The sequence below is a fragment of the Atractosteus spatula genome, chromosome 20 (assembly GCF_055471065.1).
Source record: "Atractosteus spatula isolate fAtrSpa1 chromosome 20, fAtrSpa1.hap1, whole genome shotgun sequence".
NCBI classification, from domain to species: domain Eukaryota; kingdom Metazoa; phylum Chordata; class Actinopteri; order Semionotiformes; family Lepisosteidae; genus Atractosteus; species Atractosteus spatula.
The window spans coordinates 15,750,728-15,771,122 of record NC_142725.1 but is presented as its reverse complement, the minus strand read 5'-3'; the positions used below and the strand labels follow the sequence as shown (position 1 = coordinate 15,771,122).

Below are 20,395 nucleotides of genomic sequence, written 5' to 3'. Positions count from 1 at the left end.
GCTCATGACAGAGACCTTGTGCCGTAAACTGGCTGTGCTCTGGATCACTTGTTTACAATAATGAGCTGGGGGCTGTATCCATGATGTTTTGAGCCTGGTGCTGGGGTGCAGCAAGACCAGTGGGAGCTGTAGTCACAGTTCCAGAGTTCCAGTAACCCTGATGGACAAGGCGGGGGTGCTGATGGACAGCGAGGGCTCGATCGGAGCCGCCCGCTGTTCTCCTCACCTGCGGGTGGTACCGGCCGATGTCCGTGAGCAGCTGATGGATGAGGCGTCCCACCAGCGCGCGGGGAGTGTCAATCCGGGCGATCAGCTGTGGGATGACCTGAAACGAAGGGGGGAGGAAGCAGAATTCTACAAGGTCAAGAAAGACACAGTGAGGACTGCATGGGGCCCAGCAGAGCCACGTGCCCTGGGCTTGGCAGGTACACCTGGAATACACTCCCAGCACCCGTTTCCCTTCACATTTCACATCCAGTGCCGCTCAGATACTCTCAAGGTGCTGCATCTCTGTTCGCAAGACGCAGGTTGCTCACCTTCACTTTTTTATTTCAACTGATTAAAAACTTCAGTTAAGGCACTTTAGATGCAAGTAAATCGCTACCTTTCTTCTTCTCCTACAAATAAGTCATAGTACATCTCAGTAAAACCAACCTTTTTACTGATTATTCACCCGGTTAGAAACTGTCAATGATTTGAAGACTCAGTTGCGTCACTAGTACTCCTACACTCAAGTAATTTCCATCTCCAAGACACGTGGGCTCATCGGGCCGGAGCTCGTCCCGGCTTCCCAGGCGTCAGGTGAACTAGAGAGTCTGCAACTCCCCCTCCTGGATGGGGGAAACCTCCCCCAGTAATGCTGGTCCCCACTAATACAGCTGGGTTTACCTGGATCAAGGGTACAAAAGCAGGGTCTGCAGTGGGGTCTTGAACCCACAACCCCCACTGAAGAGCCAGCTGTATAAGTGGGGTCCAGCGTTGCTGGGGGGGTTTATCCCCGCAACAGTGTTATGAGTCCAGAGACTGACCCCCAGCTCCCACACCCACATGGGAGAAATGAGCCCTGTAGACCTGCTCTTATGACACGCCCACCTGCAGAGCCACAGAGACTTGATCTAACCTCAGTGGGGCTCGTTCCAGTGTCCGCAGGCAGTGAGTGACACGACCCAGGCTCGAACCCGTGATGTCTGGGCTATAGAGCTCAACCCGGCCTCCCGACAAGCGCCTTCGCTGGCTGGGCAAGCAGGGAAGCTCCTTCGCTTCAGTGATTTCTGAGTCCCATTTAAGTATGTGGCTCACAGACACACACTGCCAGGTGCCTCTGCCTGCCAGCGCAAGGCTGAGCTATGTACCAGCTAGCGGTGTTCTGCAAAGTCTGAAACACAGAAGCACAACTGAGGGCCAGTGCTCTGAGCCCCCAGGGGAGCAGGAGACGGGTACCTGCAGCCAGGTGTCAATCTGAATGGTTTTGATCCCCTCCACTAGGGCCTCGTTCACCTCAGGCCAGTGTCCATAGTCAAACCACAAGGTCAGGACCCTGTGTGGGAGGGGCAGGAGAGGTTACATCAGCAATACAATGAAAATTAAACAGAACCCGATAAGAGGGGGGTGTAACAGTAGCCTCCAGCCTGTAGGGAGGTTAGTATTATCTGTGATCTGCTCTTCCCAAATCAGGCTCTCTGAGGTCTGCTCTCAGAATTAATTCTTTTTTAATCTTAATCTCATACTCCGGAAAAGGACTCAAAGTCCTTTCACAAAAGTAGTAGCCAGCGTTTATATTAGGCTTGACTATAAGATACCTATATTGATTTTACATTTAGTATCCCATGAATTCAGGGTATTTTCCCCAAGAGAAAATGTGTAAAACTATGACCTCAAAGTGCCCGCCATTGGCACAGCTGGACACTTGACTAGACAGTTGTTAGGTTTGGCCACTAGGTGTCGCCATCACTTCAGCACCTCTGTGTCAGTGGGGAGACAGTCTCCCCTGTGACTCTCGTGCAAAGAGAAGGAGACAAGAGTCCTGTCTTAATCCCTGTTCCTGTTCAAATCACACCACACTCAACTGCAAGGGCTGTATTATTTTAATGCAATTTAATACCAAAGTAAACATTGGAAAAAAAAACAAAAACACACCAAAGTAATCCTTTTGGTTATTTAAACATAAACTAGTTATAATCAGAACTGAACCGATGATTTCCGGGTAATCTAAAACCTGAAATCACCCACAGCATTCTAATTAGTTTAAATATAGACAATTTATTTTAACCGTCTGGCATATTCAGTTGTGTATTAAAAGGTTTAATCTGGAAGCTTTAAAAAAACAACATCCCTACTTGTACTCCCAGGCAGTTTGCTGGAGGCCCTGGTCAGGTGTAGGAAGTGGACAGGAAGTGGACAGGTCGGTCCACCTGGGCCTACCTGAGTGTGTCCTGCAGGTTGTTACCGCGAGACAGAGCGATGGAGCGGAAGAAACCCTGGACAGCAGGGACAGTGTACAGCAGCAAAGTCTTGGACAGGTCCTGGAGGGCAGACAGATACCACAGTATACCCAAGACCTAATGCCCTGATAGCTCAGGTCATGCCTGAGCTCTTGATCCTGTCACTTTCTAAGACACATTTCCTTGGCACCAGACAAACTGGCAGTCCAGGTAAAATAAAAAGCTATCAAAAAGAAAACAGGCTATCCTGAACAAACAGGATAAAAATGTAGACAGGATAATTACTTAAACAGCATTCATTTAGTAAAAAAACATTAAAAAATGTCCTTCATTTTTTTAGCCTGCTCTTTACGATTACACAATGCCACTGACCCTTCTGACTTTTACAGTAAAAGATCACTAAATTCCTTGTTAAACAGAAAAGACACCTTGAGATGCAAGTCAAGGACTATCATCATTCCTCAGGCTTGTTATTGAGTGTCACCTAAATCCCAAGACCCCCCAACTCCACGCTGGGGGTCTCACCTCGTTGACCTTCTTCTGCCCGGGAGAGGGCACGGGACTGTTCTCGGGGCTGTCTGCCTCGCTGTCACTGTTACTGGCCTCGCTGTTGGCGCTGGCGCCGCTGGCGTGGCGCAGTTTCTTCTTGTCGTCCCTCCCCTGATTCTGGTGCTTGTAGTGCAGGACGGCTTCGAAATTCATCACGGCCCAGGCGTGCCAAGCCTAGCAGGGTCACGGGGTCACGACACAAGGCGTTAAGACTGTTTGCATTTTGTGAGTAAAAGTGGTCTCTTACTTCACATGCTGAGTGTGAAAAGTTCATTTTCTACACACTGGTGTTTCAGTTTGCTTCTCCAATAACTTTGTGCTATAATGGTGTCAGCCGTGGGACTATTGAGACTCAAAAAGAAATATTTTGAGGGAAATGCTGTACCACTTAGTAAATGCAATACAGAAATATTGGTGTCAAAAAACATTTCTTGGAAGGATATTTTCAGCCTCCCTGGGAAAGACTCTTTCAAGCGCTCCCACGTTCTCATTAAACGGGACACTGCTCAAGGAATTACGAATCCTTCAAGGCACAGAGGACAGTGCCACCCCGGTTGCCCTGGGAGAGGTGAACTTGTGCGATGTGATTGGTCAGTCGACGTACGCTGGGGGAAACCCCCTTGCTCACCTTGTACCAGCTGCGGTCGTGCTCGGTCGAGTGGCTGTAGTACTGCAGGACCTTGGGGATGGTGCTTTCATTAATGCCCTGCAGGCTCAGCTGCCACTCTCCCAGCTTCAGGAAACACCTGGAGAGGCCGGAGGGGCAGGGGGGACAACAGAAGGATCAGAGCACCGATCATCAGTCCAGCAGTGTTTCTCCCACCTCACCAGACTATTTTAGGCACATCTGTTACAATAGGTGGCTCAGTCTTCAGGAAGCTAAGCACTACCCCTGGCACTGGAACTCTTTCATAGCTGCACTCACCTGCAAGCAGCCAGAGTAACTTCCAGAGGCAGAGAAACTAGGGTCTTGAGCATCTGTTCACCTGCACTTGACAAACGACCTGTTACTCTGCTCTGCAGCGTAACTCCTTACTCAACATATACCACATGATTAAGCCTGCCAAAATAACTACGCACTTCCAGCAGCCAACTGCTTCTTTCAAAACCCGTGGTGAAACACTGTAACTGTATCCGTTATAATCCTTTAGCCAGGAACACTTACGTTAAAGCAGAAACTGAGCCATTTCATATGAAACTGCACCACTATGCTGAACAAATAATCCAATAGATTTATATCACTTTCATTTTAGTTATGAAGATTTCAACAACCAGTATTAAAAGTGAAAATGTGTTTCTCCCCAAAAGATGGAATCTTTATTCAACCTGATTTACGTCAACTGCTGCTTTATAAACCCCGCCTTGTTTCACACATACCATTATTTCGCATGACCCAAATCTGCAATTCAACTCCAGCTCATCTTTTTGTGAATCTGATCTTGAAAACAAGCAGGCTGGTTAATCTGACACCGAGAAACTTACCGTTCACCTCTTCCTAAATAAATAACCCTTCCTCCAAATTCCTTGCAAAAACAATTACACACAAACAGGTGCATGCCTGCCCCAGATGGGTGTCAGCGAGCTATTTGATTTTGAGAACTATGTCATGCTGTCTAGACGGGAAAGACAAAACAGGTATGTGACTTGTACGATACTCAGACATGTTCCCATGTGCCTGTCATGTTCAGTCTTCAACTGAACCTCCAGTCCTTCTACCTTCAGTGATCTGCTTTTCAGGCTCTAAGTCCATACCATCAGGGAGAGCCCTTCTCTTGATATAACGTGCCTATGGCAACACCTTTCACTTGAACAGGAGCCAATTCATAACTAAATGCTCTTCTTGCAAGGCATGCAAAATGGTAATACCCAAGAAATGTCAGGAAAAGTTTGTTTAGCATCCCGTAAATCACATTTTCCTAGAAGACCAAAACAAACACTTCCACCCATTGTTACACCTTCGCAATTAACACGACGTAAGAGCAGTTCCAAATGAGACGAGCTCACCTGGCCCACCATTCCTGCTTGGAATTGATCCAAGCTATTTCTAGGATCCAGTCCTAATCCAGACATTTCTTTTTATTTGAAAGAAGTCAGGTATTGGCTTCAACAACATGACTGTGAATCTCTTGTTTTATATTCTCACAACCCTCTGGGGAAAAAAGTGCCTCCACTTCTCATTTCTAAATGCACTTCCACGTAGCTTCCACTTGTGTACTCTGGTGTTTCACCTAAAATGCTTATGGACACTGATGCAAGACGCACAGAGATGAGTTTTTAGAATAAAATGACGATAGCTGGCATTCAGGGCTTCAGAACTAGCCTGCAAGATACATGTGGATTTCTCCCTCCAATTTGTCTGAAGTGCAGTATTTCCTTAAAGAAAGTTCGATGAGAAGACAGGAAAAGGAAATATACTAGACATGGCTGGACGAGCAGCTACCGGTCCCTGCTCCTGCTCCGCGTGCGCAACGCAGACGCAGGTGTAGCTGCTGAGAGAGCTGCAGTCTGCAGCCCGAGAGCGCCGGCTCCTGACCTGGCCATGAGCTTGTGTAGCTCCTGCTTGTGCTGCTGGTCCTCGGCGGCGATGGCGTGCTGGGCCTGCTGCTGCATGCTCTGCACGAAGTGCTGCATGTGCTGGAACGCATCGATCTGGAAGCAAGTCCATGACGTGCATTAAAATCCCACCCTTACGATTTTCAACTTCACTCTTAACACCCCCAGCTTCCCCTTCAGAACGTGCTCTACCTTTTCAGCCCAGGAAGATTAACCACATGCAGAACAGCTGCACTTACGGTCACCGCTCAGTTAGTGTGATGACGCTTTCCCAGGTAAGAGTTGACGCTCAAAGAGTAGCTGTGGGCGTTAGTGCTGACTAAAGGGATCTGGCTAGAGAAAGAAAGGCTATTCTATTCTTCCCAAAGCCATGCTGTGAGTTTATTTACTTGTCCTGTTCACATGCAGAAGTGTTTTTATTGAAAGTGCAAATTGTCACTTGATGGCACAGCTGGAACACCTTGTGCCATCAAGTAACTTAGAATGCTAAGACAAAAAAACATAAACATTCTTTCCACTTCATGACCTAACTCTGGAGCCATGCTTTTGTATCACTAAGCAAGGTCCACCCAGATGTATTTAAAGCAGCAGCATTGCTGGGGTGGTAATCACTAGTAGCCCCTCTGTGTTCCCTGGGCCCTTGATGAGCTTGAACCATAACCATGTGAAGACTTGCTGCAAAAGCACCCTTAAAATACTGTTAATTCTGCAAAATAATACATTTTTAGATAAAAATATTCATGCCTTTACCAGAATCAAGCACATAGAAGCCAAAACGGAATCGAATGTAAAAATCCCCTAATGACTGAGAGCAGGCAGACATTTCTCAGGATACTGCAGGTTGAGCAGCTGCACACTCTTCAGACAGTGAAATACAAAGTTGACCTTAGTTATAATAACACAAAACCTGCTACCCACAGAGTTAAATCCCTGAATTGCACCCTCATCCTGACCTCTAGTCCCGCTATACTTTTAGCCCTGACTCAAACCTTCAGCTAACCTGAGGTACAGACCTGCTGGCTCTACGTAAGGGACTAAACATCTCATTAAGATTTTTTGCTGCTGAGCGGTTCCCCATCTGGTACTGGGGCTGTGCACTCGCGGTGATGTAATCCCCTCCAGACACAACACTTCACTAATGAGAGTGACACTGGAGCAGCTGCCCTGCCCCACCCTGCAGTGTCCCTGGTGCTTCCTCATGCACAGTCCTTAGGCATTTACACTGAACCCTCTTTGCTTAAGGCCCAGAGTGACTCATACCACACTTTTAAACCCTGGAGATCACCTGCTTTTCACCTGACATCTAGGATTAATGATAAAAGTCGTGAAACACTATGTCTTTTTGTAAACAGTGTCCTTGCAGCCTGCAGGCCTTTGGTCACTGCATGCTGAGGTGCAAACGCCTCCGGGACTCTGAACTCATGCAGAAAACTCGCTCTAGACAAGGGGAGGGATGGGCGACCATCCACGCTGGTCGTGGCTCAAAACGAGTTGCTAATGACAACTGGCAGAGACCAGCTGGAAAAGGCAAAGCCGCGAAGGCTATTATAACAGCACCATCCCTTGCTAGTCAACGGATCAACAAAATGTGATAAAGCAGATGTAGCTTAGGACTGCAAAATATTTTGAGATGGTTAAGATTGTCCGTCTTTTTAATTTTTAGTTGACCTACGACAGTGGTGCCCTGCCGCACTCCTGGAGGGCCGCAGAATCTGCGGGTTCTGTCCTGCCTCTGGTCCTAACGAGCTCATCGTTAGCTTTAGCGGATCAGCCAACGCTTCTCGAAGGTCTTCAGCTGTTGCCGATTTAAAGAAACCCCGAAAACCCGCTGGGCCCTGGTGCACGAGGACGGCAGCTGGGCACCTGTGAGCCAAGAGTGCCGGTGCGCTCAGAAGCCTGGCCAGCTCTACCTTGCGCGCGCTCTTCCACATGTACTTCATGTAGGCGTAGGTGACGTGGGGGTGCACCGTGGGCAGGGGGTGGTCCAGCTGCTTAGAAGGGTCCACTCCAAGCAGAAGAACCAGGGTCTTGTGCGCCAGGGCCTAGGAGTAAGAACAGGGAGCATCAGCATGGGACAGAATACAGCTTCACAAAGTGGGTTTGTCAGTGTCTCAAGTGTCGGTCAAACAGGGTGTTGGTGTCTCTTACCCTCTCATTTAAACTTAACTTCCCTTTCTTTCCAAGAAACCTTGAAACATTTTTTTTCACGCTCATCCCCTCCTGGCTTGAAATTGTCTTCTCTTCGCTGTACCTGCTGCCCCTCTTGGGGCGGGTGAGGACCTGTGCACGAGGGGCACTTCCTCTGCGCAGCAGGCAGGGGCGAGCTATGAACTGCCCCTGGGGGCGTCCCGGCCGCCACCAGCCGGTGACAGAGCCCAGACTCGAGCCGGCGGTGTCTGGGGGACGCATCTCAAGCTGAGCCCGGGCGAGCCGCTCGGGAGCGCCCCCCCCAGACCCTCCCCGGAGGCCCGTGGCGTTTCCTGACGCCGTCCCGGAGACGGCTGCGCTGTGCACTCACCAAGCGGCCGCTCTTGCCACAAAGGCTGGCGTATTTGAGCCAGGTCCTCATGTCCTCGTGGGGGTTGATGACCAGCGAGCGCACCATCAGGATCCTCTGCCAGTCCTCCACGATCCTCTGGCAGCCCTGAGAGGAAGGACCAGTTCAGCCCCTGCGTGTCTCTGCTCGCTCAAAGCTCCCAGGTGCCCCTGAGTATACCACTCAGAAAGAAAGCTAGACCACCCCTGAGCCAGCAATCAGGACACAAATCTTTACAAAAGTGGACAAGAACTTTTGAATCCCAGATTCCTTTAAGGTCAAGGTGATGGTTAAGCTGGTCCCCTCTGACCCGACACTTTCTATAGCAACAAATAAATACTGCACTTCTTTCTGACAACTTAGATCACCACCAAAGGAGGGATTCTTCGATTGCACATCGAGTATTAGAAGCGCCTGGCAACAATATTCAGATTCGTTTTTTTCCCAAGTTTCCGAGCCCCAGTTTCGCCATCATTCTCTAGGGACTCCCATCCCAGGACACAGCGGGCAGTGACCTGGCCAGCACTAGTGGATCACCTGCAGCCTCTCCCACCAGGTCTCCCGAATGATCTCCCTTCTCTCTGGCACCAGCTTGTACTGGATCACCTCCTCCAGCTCCGACAGCATCTGGCAGGACACCATGGCCTACAAAGAGCATCAACCAAACAATCCATTTTTTCAAACTGAAAAGTGTCTATTGGCCATACTGCATGGTCATGTATGAAATTAAACAGATTAGAAAGAGAGTGGACTGTTACACATGTGTTACACTGAATACAACATAAAGGTTCTTGGACCAGCGTGATTAATTCTGCTCCCACACGGAGTCTGCTGCCTCTCCTTACCCCATACGCCCGGCTATAGCTCTCTCCAGCCATGGCCGTCAGCTCAGCATCCAGCAGGTCTCTGGCTTTGTCGATACACTGAAACCAAATCGATACGAACGCTTGTCAAGACCCTCTCTCTCCTCAGAGTTAAGGTCAGATCTCAATAACCTCACTTACACATCATTTTCTCATTGTGACACTGCATTTAAAAGACTCCCATTTACTCTGGGTCTGAATGACTTTTTTGGCATTTTAATGTGAATCATCATATACTGCTTTTTCCTAAGAACAGCACTGAAGAAGGGAAAAGGCCGGAATATTGAGCGCTTCCCAAGACTAAGACTGGGATTCACTCTTTGAAAAGTACCAACAAATTTAGTTCATGCGGTGGTGACAGCAACACCAAGGCAGATGAAAAGTATTCGCAATGAGTGAACAAAAGACGTCAACAAATTATTGTCAATCAAACTTCCACATGTTTTTAAAGTACCACCACCCACTCAATCACATCTTGCATTTGTTCTGATTCTTTAAGGAAACAAAGTACAATCTAGAATCCTTCAGATGTGTGAGCAAAGAGCGCAACTGATAAGTTCGAATGGAATTTCATCAGAAGGAAAAAGGAAAACGGGTGACACTAGAACTGATCACATCACGTCCTGGCAGGGTTACAGGCACTGATGTGTCCCACCCCTGATAGACATCTGAGCGAGATCTCAAGCCATCCTGTCCTGACGAGTGAGATTCATCAGCAGTGATTTGCCAAAGCAGCCCCCAGAGCTTATTATCTGAAAAACTGTTGACATGTGTGTCGACATGCCATTTTTCAATGAAGCGTTCACATCAAGAACACGCATTACAGCATCCCACTATCAGCTGCCAAAACAGAAAACTGGTCTTGCTTGAAACCGTATGCTTTCTCCTTCTTCAATCTGCTTATCCTGCACCAGGAGACCAGCTTGATGGCCCGATCCTATAGACCAACACAGTCCTGCAGTGCAGACAAGTCCATTACTGAACCTATTTCAGAGGGCCTGATCGCACACAGCTGATAGCATTCCCCAATAAGCAGCTGGAAGTTAACAATGATGCACAGTGAAAAAACATTAGAATGTACTTTACACCACAGTTTTTACCTGCACTTAATTATAAGCACAGGCAGCGCACAAGCCAGTTACATCTTTTAGGCGCTTAACGATGTTAGGCACATCAAAAATGCCGAGGTCCCAAATGAAGCTGCAGACTGAACAAATCTCAGATCCATCAAAAAAGGGACAACTGGTTCATCCAATAAATCTAACCACATCAAAAAACGCTTCTTTTTATTTGTAATAAATTCAGACTTAAATAATTTGTATACAGACTTACAGAACAGTGATGAGCTAGAAACTTGTTTTTATGTTCTATGATATAAATTTGGCACTGGAACACTGAGTTCCTAAGTTACTTGTAAGTTATAAATTGACTGCTTGTGTTCTATTGTTGCTATCTTTACTTCACAGCTGCTACTCAACTGGGTAAAAAAACAACCCACAACCAGCTAATAAATGTGTGATCAGATCAGTTAAAAACCCACAAGCTTGAGACTATTCACGGCCCTCTCGTGATGAGAAGCCAGGCCAGTGACTGCCAACTCCAGAGCTCGAGATTTATTTCATCAGTCCCAAGTTTATGGTCAGAGCTTTTCAAAAAAATGATGCTAGAAGGAAATAGAGAGCCCAGAGGACTGCAGACCTCACTGGCCAACACTGCACAATAACTCGAGATTTCAGTAAGAAAATACAGTATATGGTTTTAATGATGTGTGTCAGGCCAAATACACACGAGGAGGGTGCTATGGAGCCAACTTTATCAAATTAAAGTGCATCATAAACTCCATAAAAACATCCAGGGCTTGGCGGGTTTTTATTGGCTTTATTTATTCAGCTGTGAAACTTTGCGATCAGCTGTTACAAATAATCAATGTGCCAAAGGAATGCCATATTGATTTTTTCATACAAAAAAAAAATCCCTCTGTAATTTCTGTAACACAGGACATACATTATTAAGTGTTCAATTGCAACTCTTGCACCGATGCAGAGACTGCTTCAGCCTCCACCTGCTTTTTGGTCATCTGGAGACAGCTTTCCCAGAACTGCAGTTATTTAACCCAGGAAACAAAATTTTTCAAGCCTGAATTCCGAAAGACAGCTGGTCCTTGGTGCCGGCGAGGGCATTTCTGGTGCTATATTTAGGATGATTAGACACAAGCAGTTTGACAGCCATGAATTACCCAACCTGAAAAACTGTCAAGAATTAAGATACCTGTCGGAATTGCCTGTAACAGCACACTGTAAGTATGCCTAACATGAGGCACTGCAGGATAATAACCCCAGGGTGTCTGTGGAAATATAGCCCAGAGTAAAAGAATACTTCTGCACACTGAAGCAAGACAATTGACTTGCCTGTGCACATCAGCCAGCTCAGAGGGCACATACTGATGGCACCAGTACTTGTTAATTAGTACCCACTATTAATGCAAGGTATACTGCTCTTAAACTGTGTTTAAGACTCACTGCGTTTTAGGGTGTTTTAATAATCTGACTGGAGATTTGCTATAAGGTGCCAATAACTGCATGTCAATTCCATTAATGTCTCTCTTCTTTCTTATATAATTAAAATGACAGCAAAAGTTTGGCCTGAATATAATTAATGCACAGCTCATTTTTATTTCAACAGAACACAGAACTGACTCCCTAAACTAATAACATTATAAACAGAAGATGAAGTAGCTAGAATCTAAGCTAAGAATTACAGAAACGAATCCCATTAATTAACTTTAATTACCTACCAGCGCAAATTAATGTAAGGTTAAAATGAATGTCCTGATTTGCCTAATGAAAGATGGGGAAAAACTGTTTCAGAATACAATCCCTAAATATTATAAAACATCTATACAACTAAAAAGCCAAACCCAATGATGAATATGGAATATGAAGTCCTTCATATTTTATTTCTGACTCGATTATGAGTTATATCCTAGGATGACTGTTTTGAGTGATTAACTAGCTTGAATGTGCACCCGGATGGTTTCAATTCAGTTACTGTAGTGTAATGCAGTCTGCATTAACTGCAGAGCCTTCCTCTTCAGAATTCACTCACAATTCTCCAACAGTAATTAAGACCAGGTGGAGTAGGAACAGATAAAGATCTAAAAAAAAACATTCTCCCTACAGCAGTAAGAGAAGATGAATGGAAAATAATGCAAGGGCCACTTTCAAAACCAAAACCATCTGCTATCCGCCAGTTGTGAGGTTCTGTCCTTCATCAGACTAAAGGATTTGAGGAAGAGGTGTTCTGTCAGCATGTAATGTTTTGCAAAAGCTGATTTGCAGCCCCGCCTCAACAAAGTTAACAATATGGACTTTTTTTAACTCACAGGAGTGGACAACGTTTAGGAGCTCGAGGCAATGATTTCAGCAAGGAAACTGCTGTTGAGATAAATGGCAGGCCGCTTATTTTTTTGCTGTTTTTGTGTCCATCATTTGCCCTCAATTTGGAAAGCACTGTAAAATTCAGCCGGATGTTTTTTTTCAGTCTCAAATTAAACGAGCTTGTGGCTTTTTCTCAAGCTTGTAGATCATGTAGATGTGAGGCTGTTGGACACAGCTATTAAAACAAAACTTTCATTACATTTCTCCACAGGAAAAAAATGGTCCTGTTACTTCTGTGTGTCTGAATATACTAGAATTCTTCAGGAAGTACCTGGAAAACCCTCTTATGAAACGTTTATAAATATAATAAATCAGAGGGAATAAAGCCACATCTTACTTGTCTATCAGTAGATGAAACCTAAAATTGTCTTTTACAATCCACACAAATTCCCACACAATATCCAAATTTTAAAGATATATTTACTGGAATCTAAACAAAAGAAGAGAGAGAACTGGAAGATAAAGATAACTGGATGTGGAGGTTCCTTCTGATTGGTTAAGACTCCTGATGATAGTACCTGCTGGGCCAATGAGAAGAGGTCCTGATGCAGAGCCAGCACTGCCCTGTAGAAGGCACCATCGTGCGTGTCTCTGGGAATCATGCAGGTGTACTCCTCCATGCTGTCCCAGTGTCCTGTCCACAGCAACAGAACATACTCAATGTCAGCAGCAACAGAACATACTCAATGTCAGCAGCAACAGAACATACTCAACGTCAGCATCATTTTTCAAAGCTTTTTTACTCCTTTGCAAACTGCCCTTCACTTTCTTTTAATGGCACTGAACAAATCGCAAAGTAAAAAAATAAAGAACGGCATTGAAGCATAAGCATTTAGTCACTCAATCATAAGCATATAGGGTTTTTGTACATTTACATTTACCTTATAGAAGTGTAGCTTAAATCAGTATAATTCTCTCTGGGGTAAATATCAGTTCAATAGCTTTCCTTCACAACTGTGCAGGGAAACTATTTTCTAAAAGACCACATTATGCGATTTAAAATCTCTGTCTTGGTTACATCATTTCAAATTATGGGTTTCTTAGATATACAGGCACTTTACCAAATTTGAATTGTATCTAACCTACACAATTTTCACATTTTTGCTGTGATAATGAAGATTGCGAATAATTAAAAAAATATACTTTTAAAATAATAGGAAGACAATAAATCAGCTTTTCATCTAATTTTGGTGCACAGAGAGACTTTAAGACACAATTGCAAGGCAGTGAAGCTACCAGCTCACATTCTGTAAGGAGCTGATTGGTTAGTATAGTCATGAAATGTACAGGTGGCTAAGAAAATGTAGTTTTCTGCTTCACTGCCAGTTATGATCTGGTTACTTTTAAGCCATTAAACTTCAAACTGACCTCAACTAGATGTGAAAAAGATTTACTATTGTTATTAAATAGACCACGACGCTGGCCAGCATGCAGACATTACATACATGAAAATATTAAAGCCTTTAATTTGGAGGCCAGTAAGAAAATGTAAAAAGAAACTCTCCCAGTCTCACCTTCCTGTCTGTGGCACAAAAGCTGTTCATTAAAAATAGATTAAAAATGTAGACAAAAATATGACATATCGCTGCACTGTATCAAGAATAACACTCAACAGAATACAACACTAACCAAAGTTATGTTTGATTTAATTTTTCCTTTGTACAAGGCATCACTCTAACTGCTTAAGTTACCTTCCGTGTACATCCCCTAGTGTTGCTTTCGTAATCACAGCTGATCACTGTGTTTATCATGGACAGGGTGTTTTTAAGGTAAGGATCTAGTTTATATAAACTGGTGATGGTTTTCCAGATTTTGTTACTGTTAATGAGCGAAGCAATAATTAGCCTGTTTCTTATAACGTTTGCCATGCTATGCAAGACCAGCGTGTGCTGGCTCAGCAATGCAGGCAGAAGGGATCCACTGTGGCCTTTGACCTGGGTGCTAGCCAAGCTGCGGTTCAAGGGGCACCGCAGGCCGAGGATGATGACGGTCACCCACCCAGGCCCCACGCTGCTGCGGCGGCCATGCGGGCCATCTTGGCTTGAGTGTCCTCGCTGACCAGTGTCCACTCCTCACAGCACTGCTGGTGCAGCTGACCCCTGGAAAACACAGACAGCCAGTCTTTCCACCAGGGAGAGGAAACTCAACCAAACACAAAAGAAGCAAAAGAGAAGACACGTTCCACGTCTGGAACAAGCAGCTGGCTTCCTGAAATGCTTCAGGAAATATCTGGATGGGTTTTTGAAATCAGCAAGACTCACAAGATGGGCCTCCTCTCCTTTGAAACCTGTCTTACAGTATGTTCTTAGGATAACAGCCAGGATTTTATATACCTGTATATTATAGGTGGTAATGCACATTAAGAATCAAAAACGTTTAAAACAATACAGCTTTTGGCTCCATGTATCAGATTCAGCCTGGAACCATGACACTACTGTACATCTGGTGATGGTGAACCAGCAGAATAAAATGCATTCTTTTCAGGGCAATCGACTGTGAGTTGAAATGTGAGCTTAGGATAATTGATTGTCACAATCAGGGCACCTGTCTTCCGTGAAATTATTTTGAGAGCTGAAATTCTCCGAGGGAATCGAGCCGACAACCGCATGAGCCCGAGTTTGCGGTAAACGCAACCGAGTGATTTCCCAGCTGGTGAGCTCGCATAAAAGACTGTAATAACGAGAGGCTACTGCCGAGCAATGGATTCGTGCCATCTGTCACTGAAAGACAGTAGGGGTGTTACCCAGGCGTCCAAATTTCCCTCTGGCCTTTACCAATCATCCCTTATTACCTAATAATCCCCATCTCTGAACTGGCTCAATCATTCTGTTCCCCTCCCCACTGAGAGCTGGTGTGTGGAGAGCAGACTGGCACATCATCCAGGTGGGGCTGCACTCTGGTGGTGGTGGAGGGGATCCCCATTACCTGTAAAGCGCTTTGAGTGGAGTGTCCAGAAAGGCGCTATATAAGTGTAAGCAATTATTATTATTATTATTATTATTATTATTATTATTAACCCACATGAACACAGAAATTGCCTCAGTCTGGAAAACAAAGCCAGGGAGCAAGACCTGTGGGGCAGCAGTGTTGCCCACCATGCCACAGTGCTGGCTGTGCTTTTTGTCAGTCGGGGGCGAATACAAAGCTCATTCAACACATGGCATGAGTGTGACATACCTTAAGAGGTAAGAGAAACATCTAAAAGTGCCCTAGAGAACACAGGAATTGTGACAGCTGTGTAACAAAATAAAGCAAGAGGTCAGACTGTCAGATTTCAACCTTATAAAGCTCTTAAAAATCCACTCGGCATTACGTGAGCCAAAATAAAAAGGAATGTGCAGCCAAGTCTATAAGCACTGTAAAGCTATGAAAACCGCATGGTTACGTAATGCAGCCCAACGATCACTTCTCAAACGGTTCTTGCAGGACAATGTTCCCCAGCTCCCAGGACCGCAAAGCCATCCGAAGGCCTGCGCAGCTGTAAAGTCTCAGGGGTGCTTTTGGGGTTTACGGGCCAGACCTACAGTAATTCAAAAACCCCTCACGCATGGCATCAGTGTACAGGCTGTCCCTGTCCTGTCCCTGATCCGCAGGCATGGCAACCACTTCTGTTTACAGGACTTTGTGTTTTTCACTGAGCCTTTAAAAGACCGTAATGTCAGATTCCATCTGTGCAGGGCGCCAATAAAGCATGAGGAACTACAAAGCAGAAAGTCTTCTGGAGAAATCTGCTCGTGGCCAGACACTACTCACACGTGCTCTGTCTATCTCCGTTAGACTCCTAAAAAAACATTTTTTTATTTACACTCACAAAAGACCAGCTGCTCTACATATTCCTGTCTAATTTACTTTAACTAAAGATAAATAATGATCCTAATTAATGACAGTGGATATTAGGACATATTTATGAGCTGGTTATATAATTGCTTGGAAAGGTGCTGTTAAATAAAAAGAAATACCCCAACAATGTCAAAGGCTGACATTTCACAGAGAGCACTGTTGTGATCAGTAACAGTTACTGTTTTGCACTTACTCTTTCCAATAACAGGTCTTAAACACCTACCACGAAACCATCGCTTAAAGCAAATAAGAAAGCAACGTGTTTTCAATTAATGATTTTTATGGAATCGCCCTCACCAAATCTTATGTCATAACCTATCTGGGACAAGGAAGTCCAGAAAAGCTGTTCCTTTCTAAACAGGCAGTTGAAAAATAAAAACAAAGTAATTGTTTTTAAAGCATCAGGGAAGATCTGCGCTTAAAAATACTGTAAAAAAAGCCGTCAACGTCTTGTATCATGTCAATGCCCCGATGAAACAGCCGACATGCCCAGTCCAACACATAGTACAGGCAGGTGTCATTCACCACATGGCAACGACTAGGAACAATGTTAATGAGTGAGCTTTCAGGCAGGTGGAAACGAAGACAATTAAAAATGATTTGAAACAAAAATAAACCAAAACGCCCTTCCGCCCCCTCAAGGGTCAGATTTACTTTAAAACAAAACATTTGCTTAAAGTGCTCCACATCCTCAGGACCAGGTGACTGGGGGAGAGTGGTCAGAGGACATGACGTGGGATTTCCCAGGACATTAGAAATGTTCCAATCGAGAGGAGGAAAGCTGCCCCCTGCAGCCTGTTTGGTGGTTACTGGTTAACAGGATCCCAACCCGCTATATCTTGAAAGAGCCCAGGGTAATGGCTTCAAGCTCATGGCTGGGTCGCGGCGTGCAGACTGCGCAGGCACGCACGGCTGGCTGGGTGCTACTCACCACTCCCCCAGGGCCTCCAGGCAGCGCATCCGCCCCAGCATCAGCTCGGGGTCCTCCTTGTTCATGTCGATCTTCTTGTCGTAGGCCACCAGGGCGTCCTCCCACTCGTGCAGCTTTTCGTACCAGGTGGCCTGGATCTCCTGCAGGCGGAGACAAGGGGAGGAGTCAGCACCATGACCTCCCTCCTAAATCCGGGGTGTCAACACACGGATAACCTGAAGATTCCCCATTATGGAATTCCTGCTCTAATAACCACTGGCACAGTATGAGTTAACCGTGTATGGGGAAGGTGGAGTTGCATGGTGGCGCAGTGGTTAGTAGCATTGCTGCCTTGCAGCGCCAGGGACTTGGGTTCAATTCTCGACCTGGAAGAACATGTAGCAACCCCTTTAAGTACATTAAGTACAATCCTACCCCCTTCAGGCAGGTCGGCCTTCAGGTGAGTCTGAAGGCGTGAGGACTGTTGTGGCCAACAGAGGGCTCAGAAAGCCATCTCATGGATGTTAAGCCACCCGTGCAATTCCCTTGGGATAGAGAGACTCCATATCTTTGACGGGGTCTTTCCAAGATGTTGGGTCAGTGTTCACATGTTGTTAGATTTTCTGTTTACATTTCCATGTGGCGCCCAGGACAGTGGCCATCACTGCTCCTAATGGACTGCAGCAGGTAACGCTCACGTGCCCACTGGAGACGAGATTTTTAAGAGCCGTGTTTTACATCACACGGAGAGATTCCACAGGCTGACATTTAGGAGGCTGTTAAACTGTGAAGCGAAGATTAAAGAAGGTTTCTACAGATTTATAGTCCTATTTCTAAAACAAGCCCCTGAAAGTAGGCCAATTAAGACCGCTGAATGTCTTACAGATCCTGGCTTTCCAAAATAGTGTTACCACCCATGGACACATTAAAGGGAGGCTGCATTATGGCTTTAACAGGACCTTGATTGCTGATGGTAATACAGGACTCTAAATCCTAGCGGTGATGTAAGAGGAATTGAAAAGGCCTGGGACACCCAATTATCCCTGCAGTAAATGTCCCTTTGAAGTTTACAAACATGGAAAACGACTATTTGTTAGTATATGATAAATACTAAAATAGAAAGTAGTGAGGTAAGACGAATATTGCTAAGCATAGAAAACTGCAGATGTTCAGTTTGCAAAAAATCTTCTCATCAGGTTGGGGCTATTTTTTATGGCAACTGAAAAAACACACAGAACAGGAGACATACAGGGAAAAATGGACTAGTTGCAGCAATAAAAATGGCTGATTTTCTCATGATGTATTACAAAATACTGATTGTCTTCCTGCTCATGTTTTCCGTATGAGAATATATATTATTCTTTGAGTAAATATATTATTCTAATGGTGCGACTCTCTTTTACAAATGAGAACGGGGAAACTCTTGATTATTTGGATGGCCTGTGGGTCTCCCTCAGGAAGAAGAAGAATAACAAAGAAATTAGCACAGACACATTCAGACTGGGAGGTCCCAGGTCCCTTTGCACTTCATCTGGTCTTTAGTTTTAATAAATGAGCATCCAGGGGCTAATGAACAGTTTATGGACGCCCCACGTTGCCATGGAAACTAGTACCGGCCACAGGCTGTGTGGGAGAAGAGACAGACAACGTCTGCAAATTCCATTCCTATCCTCGATGTGATCTGTAGAGGGAGAAAGTCATACTAACAAGCTGATTTTCAACTGCAGGAAGTCAACAGAGCCTGCTTTTGAAACCCCGACTTTGAAACCCCAAAAACCCTTTCTCACACAGTTCCAAGGACTGGTTACGTCTCCCTAGGGGAAACTGTTAGTTCCAACACTTGGAGTGATGCAGTGCCCTGTCCAAAAACAAAACAGGGAGAGGCACAGAACAACAAACTCTGAATCGCAAGGGGTTTTCTCTGCCCACGTATGTATCAAGGTTGACTGCAAGGTGACGTGACCTTGCCCTGTGACGACCTCACAGCTGCTGAATTCCTGGCGCGCCGGGGAATCCCCAGGAGCAGGAATTCAGCTTGACGTCTGACCCCTGCCGATAGGCCTATTCCGTCCTGCTCAGCGGAGCGGCAGCCTTACTGCTTCGGCGCGGTTCCTGAGACAGTAGCGGCGGCTCACACACCGCGCTGCTTGTGAAGCAAGAGCCTTTCAACCGCTTTGGCAGAACCGAGAGAGCTCACGTGAAGGCAGAGATTGTAATTTGCTGATGATATCAAACAGGAACAAGAAATGGGTTGGTGATAAATGTAAGAAGCTCCAGGCAGACGATCCTGATGCAGAGAGCTGTGGAGCTCAAAAAAGCAGGCTCAAGTGATACTCAACGCTAACTCTCAACCCCCACAAAACTTTCTCAATTATTAAGACTTTCCTTCAGAAATAGCCAAGAGTGTAGCTAACTCATTCACACAATCCCTGCACCATGCACTAAGCATGTGTTAAATCTTTTTTTCTTTCCTAGTTTCCTATTACTGGAAGAAAAAGAATTTGGATTGTTTGATTATGAACTCATCCCCTGAACACAAATACCTCCAAACAGAAAAAAAAAAACACAAACCCAGAACAAAACAGGAAAAAAAAAAAGAATCGAATTAGAAATGATTGCAAAATCACATCAGTCACACCTTGTACCAATTACACCCCAAACAGGAAGAAATCAGGTCTAATGAATAAGCCCTGTCAGAGCCTTATGTAACACATGTGTTCCGAGTAATGTGTGTTGCCAAGACTTGCCTTCTGTTTGTAAATGTTATTTCAGACCTGGTCCGAGTTTCCTCTGAAAAAGCGTGAGCCAGCTATGGGGATTTACAGTAAGAGCAGGTGACACTACACAAAAATGCATTTATCTAAAAAAAACATGACTAGCCAACAGATTTGTATTTCAACATGAATGTGTTATATAACACATTGTGAAAAGCTCATGGCTTTCTGAAATAGCAGTACCATGAACATTTCACCTATCGAATGACTCAAGCAATACTCATTTTATGGGAAGTCATTCATCACTACAGAGAAGGCTTTCCCACCACAAGAAAAACTTCTTATTACCTTGCATATGATTCTGTTTTTTTAAACTGAGGCCAACAATTCAACAGCCTTGTGGTTCAGGACAGCACAAACCTTCCACGTTTTATTACCAAATACTGTAATAACAAGTAGTCCCTAGACTTCACAATTCTTATAGGAATTACAGGGAAAAACACTAAAGAACAAAAAAGGAACCAGAATCTTTCTTCCAACTTTCAGTTGGCC

The 20,395-nt window shown here is 45.1% G+C and overlaps 1 protein-coding gene across 2 annotated transcripts in view; it reads right to left on the bottom strand.

Annotated features, from left to right (window-relative positions):
• The window catches only part of mtor (mechanistic target of rapamycin kinase), a 102,138-nt gene that overhangs the window by 11,063 nt on the left and 70,680 nt on the right, over window positions 1-20,395 (bottom strand). For both annotated transcript variants that reach the window (XM_088938053.1, XM_088938052.1), the window contains 13 exons: window positions 17,151-17,290; window positions 14,378-14,478; window positions 12,898-13,013; window positions 8,925-9,002; window positions 8,617-8,724; window positions 8,062-8,187; window positions 7,454-7,585; window positions 5,524-5,639; window positions 3,619-3,736; window positions 2,967-3,164; window positions 2,422-2,522; window positions 1,441-1,537; window positions 227-325 (listed from right to left, as the gene is read on the bottom strand). In XM_088938053.1, the coding sequence (XP_088794179.1) occupies window positions 227-325; window positions 1,441-1,537; window positions 2,422-2,522; window positions 2,967-3,164; window positions 3,619-3,736; window positions 5,524-5,639; window positions 7,454-7,585; window positions 8,062-8,187; window positions 8,617-8,724; window positions 8,925-9,002; window positions 12,898-13,013; window positions 14,378-14,478; window positions 17,151-17,290 (1,530 nt within the window). The remainder of the gene's footprint in view (window positions 1-226; window positions 326-1,440; window positions 1,538-2,421; window positions 2,523-2,966; window positions 3,165-3,618; window positions 3,737-5,523; window positions 5,640-7,453; window positions 7,586-8,061; window positions 8,188-8,616; window positions 8,725-8,924; window positions 9,003-12,897; window positions 13,014-14,377; window positions 14,479-17,150; window positions 17,291-20,395) is intronic.